Source organism: Equus caballus, chromosome 23 (assembly GCF_041296265.1).
Source record: "Equus caballus isolate H_3958 breed thoroughbred chromosome 23, TB-T2T, whole genome shotgun sequence".
Taxonomy (NCBI): Eukaryota; Metazoa; Chordata; class Mammalia; order Perissodactyla; family Equidae; genus Equus; species Equus caballus.
Window position 1 is genome coordinate 35391717 of NC_091706.1, and position 15568 is coordinate 35407284.

At 44.2% G+C, this 15568-nt stretch overlaps 1 protein-coding gene across 1 annotated transcript in view; it reads right to left on the minus strand.

Annotated features, from left to right (window-relative positions):
* PGM5 (phosphoglucomutase 5) overlaps nucleotides 1–1785 on the minus strand; it is a 168908-nt gene extending 167123 nt beyond the window's left edge. The window contains exon 1 of the mRNA XM_023627258.2: nucleotides 940–1785. Within this exon, the coding sequence (XP_023483026.1) occupies nucleotides 940–1200 (261 nt within the window). The 5' untranslated portion in view covers nucleotides 1201–1785. The remainder of the gene's footprint in view (nucleotides 1–939) is intronic.
* Between the last annotated feature and the right edge of the window lie 13783 nt (nucleotides 1786–15568).

Sequence of the window (15568 nt, forward strand, 5' to 3'; positions counted from 1 at the left end):
TCTGAGTACGGGGCTGTGCCAAATGGTGCTTCTAGTTCTAAGATAGGGAGGAAGGAGGGAGGCGGAGAAACACCCAAGGTCTGAGAATTTAGATTGCAAAAGAAGACTCAGAGGTCGTGGGAGAATGGAGAGGAAACGACAAGGAAAACTGAAAGGGAGAAGAGGCATGAAATGTCAAATGCCAAAGGGCATCTTGGAGAGAAGTTGGGAATTGCTGTAAGAAAGGCATTGCAAATCACATTTCAGCCCATTTAGAGACATGCCTCCCGGGAACTGAGAGGCCAGGCTGTAGAGCATCAAATTGATCCCCACCCCAGCCCTTCCCTAATCAAATCAATCATGCAATAATTTCACGGGGTTAAGGAACCAATGATAACAAAAATCTTCAGGGTCCACGCTTGCCAAATACGTCAGGGATCAACACTGGGGTGTGTGTGTTCTGAGATAAGACTACTGTTAAATTTGGCAGAGCCAAGATTTAGGGTGGAAGAAGACGATTGCAAATAGAACACAGGGGAAAGGGGAAAAAAACTATGTTGGGAGCCTACGAAAGAAGTCTGTGTGAGAGTGTCGAGAAAGCGGTCAGAACAAATATTTTTAAAGGGCTGGGGAAGAGAACGTGGAAAAGAAGCAGAGCAGGTGTGAGACGCGCAGCGTTAGGGGAGAGTTCGGAGCGATGTGGCAGGTTCAGGATGCCCGGTGGGGCCTAAAGAGGGGCGGGGAGCCCGTAAGGCCTTTCGGGACGGTGGGTGCTGACATAGCCCGGGTGTTCCGGGTGCGCCAGGAGGCTGCAGAGAGCGACGGTGGCTGGACGCTGGAGGAGAAGAGCTCGAGGGCTCAGAGCCCGGGTCAGGATTCGCCCAGGGGACAGCAGGCAGGAGGCCTCGGGGCGAGGAGAGGGGATGGCGGCGGGAAGCGAGGGGCGGCCAGGTCACTCACCCCGTTGGCCGCGGCCATCTGCACCACGATCTCCGTGGCTGTCCTGCTGAAGTACCTGCCGTCGCTGCCCACCACCATGGTGCAGCCCTGGCGGTCGCGCAGGTCGATGGACGACAGCACGCTCTGGATGAAGTTGGGCAGGTAGTTGCGCTGGCCCTCGAAGAGGCCGGTGGGCCGCCGCAGCCCCCCGCCGCCGGCCGGCCTCTGGTCCTGGTAGGGCGCCGTGGGCACCGTCAGCACCGGGATGGGGCTCCCCTCCATGGCGCCTCCTGGCCGGTCCTGCCGCGGCTCCCGGGAGCCAGAGGGAATCTGCAGCCCGCCGGGGCCCCCCACCAGCCTGGCGGCGCGCCCGGACTCCGCCTCGCGCCCCGGCCCCCTCCCCAGCCGGCCCGCGCCCTGCGCCCTGCGCCCTCCGGCGGCACCGAGCGTTCCTCGCTCTCCGCGCTGCCCCGCGCTGCCCCAGCGGTGTTTGGCCTCTACCTTCCAAGAAAGTTTTCTCCCTCCCAACTTCCTCTCCAGCTGGATCTCCCGAGGTGCCCGCAGTTTCTTCCCCTAGCTAGACTCACTTTCGGGGTGTCCCAAAAGTCTGTTCCCAGTGCGAGCTACCCCGACCCCGGCAACGCCTCCTCGCGCGCCTGGCCCAAGCCTTCCCCAGAGATCGCTTCGCTCCGGGGCACACCCTCCACTAGAAAATAGCCTGGGAGGGGTGAGAGCTTAAGCAGGATTTGGGGTCCTCTCCGGTACCCCCAGCCCCTCTCCCCTCCCACCGGCAGCCCTCTCTCCCGGTCTCCCTGGGAGTGAGCAGTTTACACGCACAAGTTTCTCTTTTGAACAAGGACAAGGGAGGGAGTTGGGAGGGGGCTGAGCCTTTTGCCATCAGCGAACAGCCCCAGCCAAAAATAACCCTGGAAAGGCGAGCTGAGAATTGTTATCTTCTGCCAGAGCTGAAATTGGAGGCTGGGCGCTGCGTGTGTCTGTGTGTGTACACACGCCCCACCACTACCATTTGTTGCAGGGAATCACATACTGTCAGGCCCTTCAATCCAGCAGGACCCACCCTGCCGTCCACAATGTTCCCCAGGCTCTCTCAACGCAACACACTTTTCAGTATGGAAAATTTTTCTTTCCTCTTTGTTGTGACAGTTGCAACAGCAGCAACACGGACACACTTTTCCTTATTCTTCGTGCCCCTCTCATCCTTCCTAGCCCAGCTCATGCATAGAAACAGGCTTGCCCCACACTGTATTTGTCCACGCTACTGAGCTCTTACCAGGATTAATCACCTTCAATAGGAAGAGTGTAAATCCCTTCTCTTTTTTCCTTTTTGGTGAGGAAGATGGGCCCTGAGCTAACATCTATGCCAATTTTCCTCTATTTTGTATGTAGGATGCCACCTCAGCATGGCTTAATGAGTCGTGTATATGTCTGCGCCCGGGATCTGAGCCAGCAAACCCCAGGCCTGGAAACAGATCACAGGAACTTAACCATCAAGCCACAGGGCTGGCCCTAAAGCCCTTTTTAATATTCTTCTAGGAATGAATGAACAAACTCGAATTAAACAACAACAGGGTACCAGGAACTGTGCTAGCTCCTTTCCATGCATCCCCTCATTCTGCCTTGTCTCCATAAAGCCCACCTAAAATCCAAAACCAAGAAATACCCCCTGGAAATAGGAGTGAAGAGAGAATGGACTAAAAGGATAAAATGCAAAGAGGAAAGAAACAATTCTTACTTTTGCTTCTATTTCCTTTCACCCTCAAAGTATTTTTGTACCCACTAAGGCTACTGTCCTAAAATCTCTTGCTTCTTCTCCTCCCCAAATATTGTCCACTTCCTGGGACTCAGCTTGACTTGCTGCGGGGTTATAAAGTGTTTGATCATAGTAAGATGACTGTGGATAACAATCCACACTTATAGGCTGTTCTGCATTTGATAAAATACTTTGCCTCTATTTTCTCTTTGGAGGCTCAAAATAACTAAAAGAAGCAGGAATGATGTTCATATCATTCCCATTTTACAGAGGAGAAAAAGGAGGCTTTCTGTGAGGTCAACAAAGTGGCCAAGATGGCACTTGTAGTCATTCCAGATTCTTGTGTGACCCCTCCCCTTTTTACTAACATCACTCAACTGTGATGGGGAAACCACTGAAGCTACCAACTGAATCCTGTTGGGACTTGTTAACTATTCTCTTAAATCACAAGGAATTTTTTTTTTTACCTCTGCTCTCTCCTTGGGCCCCAAAGAACCCATTCTCCTGTAAAGTTCCTGACTTTATGGTTGAGGGAGCCTTGGCTTACCACCAAATAGACAGAACCTCAATATTTCTCAAGATCTGTGAATATCTTTATGGTGTGGGGGTTTTTTAATCACTTTCTAATAAGATTTCATTTTGCAAAGAAGGACAGTATCATTCCCAGAAGAAAAGGTAGTACATCCTTTGCCCCAGTAAAGAAGAAAAGGATGTAGCCCCCGAACCTCAGAGATGCCCAGAAGACCTCCAGCACTCCATCTCTCCACTTCCAGCACCTGCCCCTCTCTTGACATCACCATCATTCTCCCACCACAGCCCAGCTCCTGCCACAGGGCTGAAGACAAGTCATGGGCATCGCAGACAACACTTTACACTTGTACTGACCAAGAGGAAAGCCTCTTCCCTTGGTTCTAAGCCCAAAATTCCCAAGGACTCACTGGTCCAGCTTGAGGCAATGCACCCAGCCACACGGCCAGAACCCCACTGTGAAAGGGAAACCAGTTCCTCCAAAGTAAGGGGCTGCTCTTCCCCAGAGGGAGGAGAGATGGGTGATCAAACCATAATTGTCCACCACATATTTGACACATTTACTGATCAAGTCATTGGAAAATTATTTCTTTTCTCTGAATTCATATAGTACTTTGTATCACTCATAAGGAATGTTCCACAAGCTCTACACCTTTCTATGTGTGTCTTCTCTCCTCTAGCTGCACGTGACCTGGAAGTAATTCCTTAACCTCTCCTCACCACAGTATCCTCACTGTGAAACAAGGATTATTATAATCCCTACCTCATAAATTGTTGGGAGGATTAAAGTACTTATACACTGCCTGATGAATAGAAAGGCATTCGATAAATGTAAGATGTTCATATTATTGCCATCAATATCATGTTCATCATTATTATCAATGTCCTGCATAGCAAGAACTACAGTTTATATCTTTGTAAGCCACCACTGGACATAAAGGGTCTTTGGGCATAAGTGATATTCTATAAATGTTGGTTGAATTAATCTGTTTTGTGACAATGGAAACTCAAGATATATAGAGTAATGTGCCCTTTAACAAAAAGGGTTTATCAACTAAAGAAACCTCTTCAAAGCTGCTCCCAAGTTTGACCAAGTTAATGCCAATAAATTTGTCAGGGTGATGGAGAAAGGAACCCGAGAGGGCCCCACAGATAAGAAATGCCTTGCCCATAGTTGCTCACTGGTAAAATGAGAAGGTCGGATTAGATCAGTGTTTCCCAAAGGGTTGTCCTCAGAACGCAAGAGCCAGCCAAATGTGCACAAAGCAAGAGGTTCATGGCCAAGTAACTTTCAAAAGTCCTGCGCACTCTACCCCATTCTTGGAGCTTCACAATGTACATTTTCATGTTAAAAGTACTAAGAGGTCCTGCAGACAAGACATCAGTTTAACTTTTTTTTAAACTAGTGCTTCCCAACCTACACTCATACAACCAGTTTGCTTAAGGGAAAGAAACACTGACTAGCTTTGTGACTACAGCTGGTGACAATCCCCTCCCCTCTTCCTATGTCCTCAGTGGTCAGGTCAGGGATAAATATATTTTCCTGATTCTAAGGGGCTGGTCACCTCTTTGTACTTGTTTCAGAGCTTCCCTAAGTGTGGGTCACAATGAAGGGTAGCCCTGTTCGCCTGCCGATGCCTTTCAGCCTTCTCTGAGACTCTAGGGAAAGGCAACTCTGAGAATTCTTGGCATGAAACAGGAGCAACTGATACATCCTTCCTGCCCCCTGGGGCTTCCTTGTTCTCAAAACGGTGTCAGCCACCATCTTGATGTAGAGAACACACTAGCTGGCTCAGCTAGACCAGCATTTCCCAAAAAGAGAATCTGGGGTAAAATAAGTGTTGAAACACTTCACATTTTACCCTCCCTCTTGTAGATGCACAAAGCACATTAGCATATTGAAGAACATGAAGTTCCGCAACAAAGAAACCTGCTGAACTTCAACCGAGCATTTGCAAATTTTATTGACCCTGGGGCCTTTGTCCAAAATACCTGTTAACAGATCAAGGACATTAATATTCTATGAAACACTTTAGATCTCTGGGGTCCCTTCCAGCTATATCGTTCTATGATTCCCTTTTTTACTTATGAGGCATTAAAAGATTAATTTCTGTCAGGCTTCCATTTAGGAACTTATCAGAATGTGCAAAAAAGAGCAGGTAAAATTGCCCAATTTAAAAAAAAAAAACCTTGAGGGATTTTGAGATTTAAAATAAGTTATATATATTTATATCTAATTTTATTTTATATGTGCTGTTCTTCCACACTCCCCACACCCCAATCCCGCGGCTCCAGGAGAGCTGGCGCACATTTCTGCTCCCCGGTGGTGATATATTCCCATTGAGTTGGAGTCCACTTCTGCGCACACAGAGTGCTAAAAACATGCTGTTGACTCATTGACACTAAGAGCAGAAGAAATGCCAAACATACAGACAAGAGGCAGAATAGCAGGTGGAAGATGTGATAGGCAGTTCCCTAAGGAAGCGCAAGTTCCTTTTTTGATCTGTCCAGACGCCTTCTGGTGGTGGGAAAAGTCACATATATTTCTCCAAATATACCACCTTCCGCTAAGCCTCTGCTCCCCAACAAATGAAATAATGCATAGCGATTCCGACAGCACCTGCTGCTTCTCTACTTCCTTCACTGTAAGGCCACTAAGTGGATGTTCAAGTGATGTAAGGGTGCAAGTCACATGTGCATCTTGTAATGTTTGTGCGCTTGTCTCTGTTCTTACATCTCAGTCTTCAAAACTTTGCTCCCCGCCTTCCTCACTGACTACCTGTGTGGCCTTGGACAAGTTGCTTACCCTTTCTGAACCTCCGTTTCAGCATCTGTAAAATGGACATACGCTACATACCTCCTAGGGCTGATGATCAGATTCAAAGAGCTAATATGTGGAAATTGCTTAGCACAGTGCCTGGAACATAATAATGGCCTAAAAAGTGCTTGCTGCAATCATTATGATCACGATTATTATTGCTATCACTAAAATAATAATTATTGCTATTATAATAATTACTAAAATAGTATTACCATAATTATTATTACTATAATAATAATGATTCTTAATCTTTGTAACAGATAGTATTGTCTTTGAGGCAGGAATGGACTATGTCTGATTAACCTTTTCATCACATTATCTAACATGACATCACATGCAAATTAGGGAACCAGTGTTAAGAATGAAAAAAATTATATTTACTAACCCTTAAATATTTTGTAACAAACTGTGCAAAAGGAGCCATCAACCTAATGCACGGAAACTCTAGTTCCTCTGGAGTTTGTTTTGGAGGTAGCCACAGCATTCTAGGAATACTGCAGTGCTGTTTATAAATCTGAGGCCAGCACAAGAAGCTGATGGGCAAAACTAATGCAGGTGTGGTTCCCTGACTTCCGCAGGCACTGGTCCCAAGCTTGAAAAGCATTTAATGTTAATTGACCAACTTGTAAAAATTGTGGTTTTTGGAAAGCAAAAGATTTCATTTTAACTCAGTTTTACCTAAAAATAATAGGCCTCTGATCTGCCAAGGATTAAGATTAATTTCTAGGTGTCCCCCACAGTATCTAGAAACATCAATACTATACAGTAACAGGTTATTAAAAACTTTAGAAATAGTCTTATCAAAGTTCTTTATTTTATGAAAGGCAAAAAAAGTTTGCTTTTCTAAAGGAATCTATACTCTTTTTAATAGTTGAATGTTGTTTTTAAAGCCTTGAAAAAGGAATATGTTAGATCTTTATTAAAAAGGAAATGTAGGGGCCGGCCCAGTGGTGTGGTGGTTAAGTTTGTGAATTCTGCTTCTGCAGCCCTGGGTTCGCTAGTTCAAATCCTGGGTGCGGACTTATGCACCACTTATCAAGCCATGCTGTGGCAGGTGTCCCACATAGAAGAGAGGAAGATAGGCACAGATGTTAGCTCAGGGCCAGTCTTCCTCAACAAAAAGATTTTTCCCCCCAAAACTCCAGTATATAGTTCTTTATCCTAGTTGTAAGTCCTTCTAGCTCTTCCATGTGGGATGCCACCACAGCACGGCTTGATGAGCGGTACTAGGTCCACACCCAGGATCCGAACCGTTGAACCCCTGGCCACCAAGTTGGAGCACAGGCACTTAACCACCATGCCACCAGGCCAGACTACCCCCTGCCCAACCCTGCCCCAACCAGTTTTCTCCATGAGATTCTTGCAGTCTTTTGTTCATTCCCTCAGGGCACAGATACAGAGGCACACTAATCTGAAAATTAACTCAAGCAAATAGAGAAACAATGTGCACAACAACTGCATTTTAACCTAGGTTTTTTCTGGATGCACTGTCTTAGCCCAAAAGTGGTACCAATGCTTAGGGTTTCATGCACTAAATACATGGACTAAAATATGGCTATTATCAACTTCAAAGGGAAGCCCATGGGCACCTTCATTATATCGGCATTTTTCTTCCCTCTGTTTCTGTTTCTTTCAGAAGTCAGAAGGTGGTCACTTTTCATTTCTCATGGAATTGACTTTTCCGACTTTTAGTAAGCTGATATCAACCAGGAAGGTCTTATCCAATGGCAGTGCTCCTGTGTATCTGAGATCCCCCAACGATCATGACTTACTCAGGGGCATCATCAGTGAGAGTAGCTCAGTGCTCAACACTAACCTACCATTAATCCTACCAGGAATCCAACACAGGATGTTATTCTCTTTCACTGCGTCCAGACTCCTGACAGATATTAATCACTGGGATTGGAGAATGAGGAAATGGAATCTCAGGAATTCCTGAATTTATTCTGTAATTTTCCTAACACTTTACTTGCATGTTTTTGAAAAATAATAAGTGACCATAACAATAAGCAGAGAATCATTTTTCTGTAATAGGATTATGTAAAAAGTTTCCATGGTCTTCTGTTCAATAAAAGATATAATAAGTGCATGCTTTATTATTGCTATGAGCCAGCATATTGTGAAAAGATTATGTAGTCCAATAACACATAAAAATGGTCTCTCCCTGATACAGACAAGGATAACAGAAAACATTACAAAGAAATAAAGATTAACACACAGTAAATGCTAAATAAAAAGCATTTAAAAATTGGAGGATAATATCACAAATTTTTAAAAGTTATGATTCCTCAAATGAAATTTTGAACCCCACGAAGCATCAATTGTTCTCCCAATAGTATTCAAATAATGTCATATTCAGATCTCCTGGCCAGATTAAGAGCACTACTGAGAAGCAAATGTCAGAACAGCCAACTTAAGGACATATTTTGCTTCCAAAACCTGATATTTCTTAGAACACCACTCACAGGATTTGTGAAAAGGATGCTGTGCCTATAAACTTATTAATGTTCATTCACAAGAATGACTCGTGGTCAACAGTGGACATCGCCGTGAACGTGCACTTCGAGCAACAGACGCGAGAAAGATTGACTGACACTTCTCTTCTCCTGTTCCTGTCCTGTTCCCAGAAATGTCAACCTTGACCTTGACTCTGTGCATCAATATATCTTGCTCTTGCTTTCAACTTGAAGTCAGTGGATTTCTTCAAACCAGTAAGGTCTCTAGATTGACTATTAAGCTTTAATTCTTGCAGGAGAACTATAACACTTCTTTTCCAATTTTTTTGATTTCTCAACTGATTTTTCTCAGACTCCAGAATTTAGGAATCCATATAAATTTCCCAAGAAATGCCAGGAAGGAATTCCCAGAAGGAAACACTTTCCCTTTGGTCCCTTTCAGAAGAAACCATAAACACAGAGCTTTCCTTCTCATCTCTGGATTTTCTCTGCTCTCTTACGGTTGTCACCTCTTTAGGTGCCCAGCTCACAATTTCCCCTCCTCTGGGAAAAGCCCCAGTACTGTGGGATGGGCTCCCAGTGGTTATGTCCTTCCTACATATCCTGCATTCCTGACCATATACAGGGGGTTGACCCAAGAAGGATGCCTGGTCCTACTGGATTCTCTCTCTGGCTCTGGAGTTGGAATCCTGGAACCCAGTGTACAGATGCTGGGGGCCCCTGTGGTTTGGCCACTTTGATGACGGGTGCAGCAGGGACCGAATCACAGCTATCTGTCACTCACACCCCGGAAGCTGCCCTGAACCTCCACTTTCCCAGCCATGGGACACTTAAGGCGCTCCAATAGTCTTCATTAAATCCCTCCATGGTTTAAGTGAGCCAGAACTGGTTTCTATTGCTTTCAATCAAAAGAAACTTCGCTCATCCATCCTTACTCCCTGGCCCTCATTCCTTTACTTTTCCAGGAAAAGAAGGAAAAATGCCTTACTGGTTTAAAAAAGTGACAGCATATGATATCATTTATGTAACATTTAAAAACACACAAAGGAATATTCTCTATGGCTTATGATACGCACACATACAGTGGGCATAAATCATTAACAGTATACACATCCAGATCAGGATCATGGCTGCCTGTGGGGCAGAGAGAACATGGGAAAGGACAAGACATAGGGGCAACTTTAAGAGTTACAGTAATGCTTGATTTCCTGGTGACCATCCGACCCAGGTTGCCCGGGGCTCTTGAGTTTACACGTTATCCCACCGTGATTGTCAACAGCAGCCCCTTTTCTTGCAAAAGTATCTGAGTTTGGATGCTAAGTTCTATGGCCACCCTTTAAGAACATTTTAAATAATTATAGAACAATACTGCTCTATATTTTCCTGTATGTGTACAGTATTTTATAACAAAATTGTTTTTTAAGTTATTACATATACAGAACCTGGCTGCCAATGCCCCTTACTTTGACATCCAGCCATGAATCCCTCTGGTGCACTCTCCTCACCCAGCACTTGTGACGATTCAATGAGACAAGCTCTATGAAGTGCTCCTAGTGTCCTGCACTGAATAAAAGAGAGCCGGCATTACGTGGCATCTCTTTATATTAACCAAACTCCTGGTAAGTTATTTAGGGATGTTTTAATTTTAATGTTTTATATAGGTTATACATTCATATCGTTCAAAATTCAAAAAGTACACAAGGAAGAAAAATCTTCCACCTCTGCCCCTGTTTATCTCTCTGTAGGAAACTAAATCTTTCCAGATTTTTTAATATCTTTAAAGAACATCCTATGCATGCAGGAACAAGGAGACTATATACATCTACGTGTGCGTGTATTACCCCATCTGAAGCTTATAAAGACTTTTTGAGAAGATATCATTATTACTTCCATTTTATATGATGAAATTGAGGTTTGGGGAGATTAAGTGACTTGCCCATGGTCACACAGCTGGTAAAGAGCAAAACTCGGATTCAGATCTCCTAACCACTACACGGATGGTCCCCAGTTTTGAAAAAGAGGAAAGGGAATTAGCCTACTAAGTTGAAGGTATATTTTAGGCATTGAAGGAGCAGACACCCACCTGCCAGGCTCATTTGAAAAGCTCACTTGCCCAAAATCATCTGCCCTCATGGTAAGATATTCCACCATTTCAGATTTTTACTTAGGAGCTTAGAGTGATGTGTTCTTTTCCTAGAGCTCCCTAATTAAAGTAGAAATAGAAATCTTGGAAAGCTAAATCTGTGCTAATACTGGGAAACATGTGGGCTCCCCTCCCTAAGGTAAGGCACTAAGGGAGAGAGTCAGATGTGGTGAGCAGGGGGCATCCTTGAGGAATGAGGATAAGAAATTAAAAGGCAAGATAGGAATTGACCAAGAAAATCTGCCTCATGGTTTTCCCTTCAACCTGCCCTAAATTTGTTCTACTAGGTTCAACCCCGGACCTGCCATCAGAAGACCAGCCAATCTGACTTGTTTTCAGTATGGTGATGAGTTTGATTTGGTCCCTTCATCCAACAGTCTATCTGGCTCTTCTTTCAACCAAGGACACACATTACCAGGCAGAGTTCCTGAGCCAAATATTTGCCTGATAATTTGGATGTTGCTTGTACAACCAGAAAAATCAGTCATCAGTTAGGGAAATGTGCTGTGAGAGCCTTAGGACTCAGCTGTTTATAATTGCAAGAGAAGGCAACATTTTCATCCAAAGTGAGCGCCTTTGCTTGTCTTGGCTGGTTATTCTAAGATCAACAGCCTCTAAATAAAGTGTTGAAGTCCGTGACATAACCACCTCTTTCTCCATCTTCCCCATTCCTCCCATAGGGTTTCAGTTGCACAAAGTCCACTATTAACAGCCCTTTCTGCTGAAATCTGGCTTTCGGAGGAAGTGCATCCAGAAACAGAAGACACAGATTGGGGAGGCTCTTCCTACTAGAACTGCTGCTTTAGTTTAACTTGAAAAAGCCCACACCCAGTTCCTAATGAGAAACATCTGAACCACCAGGTCTTCCCTCAGGCAAGACAAAGCTTACGCTCCCTTCTTGCTCCGTTCTATATGCAACCCACAGATTGCTCACGGAGAAACAGAGCCTGCCAGGAGAGCAACATTCCACCAGCCCCTGATTTAGCAAGACATTTCCCTACCAGACCCCCAAACAGCTGGAAATCCTCTACTGCTTTTGCACAAAGATCTACCTCATCTCACTGAATTTCCTGATTTAAAAGCCTAGTGCATTTCACCAAAAGTGTGGCAGAAGGAAACCAAGTATTCCAGCCTCCTCCTGCCAGATTGCCCCGGACCAAACCTCTTGCATTTCTATTCCATAAAAAATGGTCCAAATAAGCTATGCAGCGGGTGCCAGTCCAGGGTCATCCTCTTCCTCGTGCCCCAGAACCTTGGCTGATGGCACTGGAGCGAAAACAAGTTTATCAATTACATCAGCCACTAACCTCACTCCTCCATGAGAAATAATAATAACAAGCCTAATGTCTCTTATTCTTAGGAAATAAGCACTGCAAAATACAAAGGAGTCATGGTTTAAAAATGTGACACACTTTCTCTAAGCAGTGAGCTACTTAAAGACGCAATGTTTACATTGCATAACGCTCCCCAAGCCAGGGTTATGAGGCTCAGCTGTCCTTTGGTGTTCTGGGATGAGGGAGCAGGTCAACAGGCCCACCAGGGGACAGTGCCTTAGGGAAGGAGCCCATGAGAGAAGAAGTAAGTTCATTTGCTGAGTATAAAAATAATATACCCACGCATGCAGCTATAATACACACACACAAAAATCGTTTTAATCTTCCTCTTTTTTTTTTCTCCCCAAAGCCCCCCCGAGTACACAGTCATATATCCTAGTTTTAGGTTCTCCTAGTTCTTCTACGTGGGATGCCACATGGCTTGACGGTGGCTTGAGCGGTGCTAGGTCCGCTCCCAGGATCAGAACCAGCAAACCCCAGGCTGCCAAAGCAGAGCGTGTGAACTTAACCACTGGGAAGCCCAGCCAGCCCCATAAAATTTTTTTATGGTCTTGCTTTTGCAGATATAATTAGCTCATAATGGCCTCTCCTAGCTGATCATCAAGACAAATATTTTCTCCTTTTCCTGCACCTTTCTGGGCTCCTTTTTTTGATTTTTAACTTCTTTTATATATAAATGATCCATTCACTCGCTATCATTTGTAGTCCCCTCTCCCCATTTCCCCTGAACTGTCTATTTATACACTATCTATTTACACAACTCCTGGGCATCCTCAAACCCGCCAGCTTCCCTCTTAGGTTTCAACAGAAAGACATGTCCAGTAGGCGCCACTGCATCATCCATACTGCTTTAATTTTTTATTGCATCTAAGAGAAACCTCAGGATTGTAAACTAGAGGGAGACAGTTGCCTCCACGTATCTCAGTAGGAAGAGAGTATCGTATGAAGAAGAAACTTTATTCTGCTAGTCAAAAGGAGCAATCCTTTGGATATCAAATCATCCTCCGAATGCACGCATGGTGCTGATCGGATGTGCGCATGAGGAAAGTGGTCCAACAGCACCACTTACAGTAAGAACTGTTAAATGCAATGGAGCCAGACCATGTCAGCAAAGAAAAGCAGGCTGGCAATCTGGCTCGTCAGAGAGATTGACCTCCTCCAGTCACTGCAGAAAGATCGTGACGGTGACAGGAAGCCAGTGCAATTAGTTTGTCATCACTTGAAAGGAACACACAGATTCCAGCAAATCCAGGGAAGGAAATGTTAACATCAGGCTCTGCTGAATGATAAGGAACGACTCCCAGTTGAGATGACTGATTTTCATCACAGGCTCCTGGTACCTGGAAAGACAGATCAGGTAATCCCGCATTACATCTGGTCTATATAAATAAAGCATCTCTTCCTTTGTAATCAAGGCCTTCCCCAAAACTCAAACAAATCCAGACTTTAGAAACCGCCTCTTCCAACTTCTAACTAACTTGCCTTCGGGGTCTCCAAGCCAACCAAAAAGAAAGACAGCACAAAGACACTTTCTCCTTTGGGATCACACACAAATTCACTCCGTCTGTTTCTGTTCTACATGGAGCAACAAAGCTATCAGAACTTCATCCTCCCTTTGGCTTCTTCTTGGTCGAAGTAAGATAAATCTTAGACCTCTGTCTCCAGATGGCAGGTTACAGACAAGGGAGGCTTGGCTGGGAGACTTGCCTCCAAAACTCCTCTCCACGCCTCTGTATTCAATTAAGCGAGAGCGGAGAGGCGCAAGCAATTATGGCTGCATTTCAATTCCCCAAACCCTACAATTAAGAATGGAAAATATTTGTTTGTCCATTCCTATATGTTCATTGGTAAAAGAGAGGGAGTTAAAATTATCCTTCTTAAGGGCTACATTGTTTAAATTTATCACATTTTCCTCACCTTCATTTTGCCTGGGTAGACCCAATTCAGGACACATTTTCAACAACTTTAACCTCTTCAAATCAAAGAGAAGAATCATCATTATTATTAAGTTCAAATAAAGTCTGGTTTTGTCTCATTTTTATTTTTAATGCACCCATTCCTCCAAGTGCTATAATGAAGTAAGATCATAAAACTTAATTGGCCAAAGATATTCTAAGAAAATGCAATTCTCACAATTCAGCGTCTAACTACACTTTTAATAAGCCCTCCACTCCTCTCACTGGATTATCCCTTAGACACCCTTCTCGAATTTAAAATCACAGATACCAAAGTGTTATGCTTAAAGAGAGCCTAGTGACTGCCCAGTCCTGTAATTTGATGGGTGAGGACCTTGAAGCCTAGAGGAGGTGAAGGCATTTCACTCCCAATGTCTTAAATAAACAAAAAGGAAAATGACCAGTTGATAATTCCCATTCAGGGTCAAGAGCACAGGCCCAGGACCACAAGGTATCACTGAATTGTGCTACAGTCCTGCCTTCTCATTCAGGCATCTTGGGAAATCCTTATTTTGAGTCAGAGTCAGTGACATCTTTTTCAGGCCCCTTGAGCTTTGTCCTCATGGGCTGTCACAAGACATTATGGTATCGAACCCCACAAAGACCATTTAGCTAGTTCAAGAAATGAACCCAGGCATGGCCCCCAGCTCCTCTCCCATGTCCAGTAAATGTGGCCTATCCATTAGAGGTTGTCAGAATCAAGACATTAGACTCTCCCCGATTTTGATTTGTGCATGAATGAATTATTGTGTTAGGACAGCTTTCCTGGCTGTTAGTAAGGAAGACTTCCTTTTTTTCATATTTTATAGTGAAATATTACGTTAAAAAGTACAGACTTTATTTCATGACCTCCTATCCTCCTATAATTTTCTTGTGAACATAAATGATTTGTTTGTATCTCTCTCCCCAGTGACCAAAAGAGCATCTAGTGCAAAGTAGACACTCAATAAATAGGTTTTGAATAAATAATGATTCCAGCAACCTAGTACATGAGCATTGCACAGTTACCCCATCAAGGCCTGGCATATAGTCTCATTCAGCCAATCAAAATTGAAGGCTTTTTTTTTTTTAACTCTCCTAGTCATTTTGCATCTGCTTTCTCAACATTTCCCAACCAGAGGCATTCTCATCCTACCTTCATCATTTTGCTCCACAACTACCTCCAATTATTTATTTAATATTTTTCTTTAAATAGCTTCACTTTCTAAACTTAAATATATGTTTTTTAAAAGGAAGCCTTATTGCTACTATATATTCAAGGCCAGTGTCACTTGCTCTAAGTACTCAACAATAAATTCACAACTGTTAAAATTTTTAAATGTGTATGCACATTCTCTCTAAAGTCGTGGGGTATGTGCACACCCTTTGGGAAACAATTCTGCGTTCCTCAGTTTTCTCAGCATCCTGGTGACAGGTAACGCAGGACAGACCTCAGGCCCAAAGAGTTGAGGTGGCAGCCCAAGCAAGATGGCAGCCAGACAAAGGCAAACCAGGGCTGGGAAGCTAGGGCTACTATCCCTTCAGCTAATGCCCTTTCCTTTGCTCTCCAGGTCCTTGTTTCTCCACGTGTGGTTGGCAATCCAGAAGCATCAGGATTCCCTGGAGGCTTGTAAAAAAATGCAGAAGCTCAGGCCCCATCCCA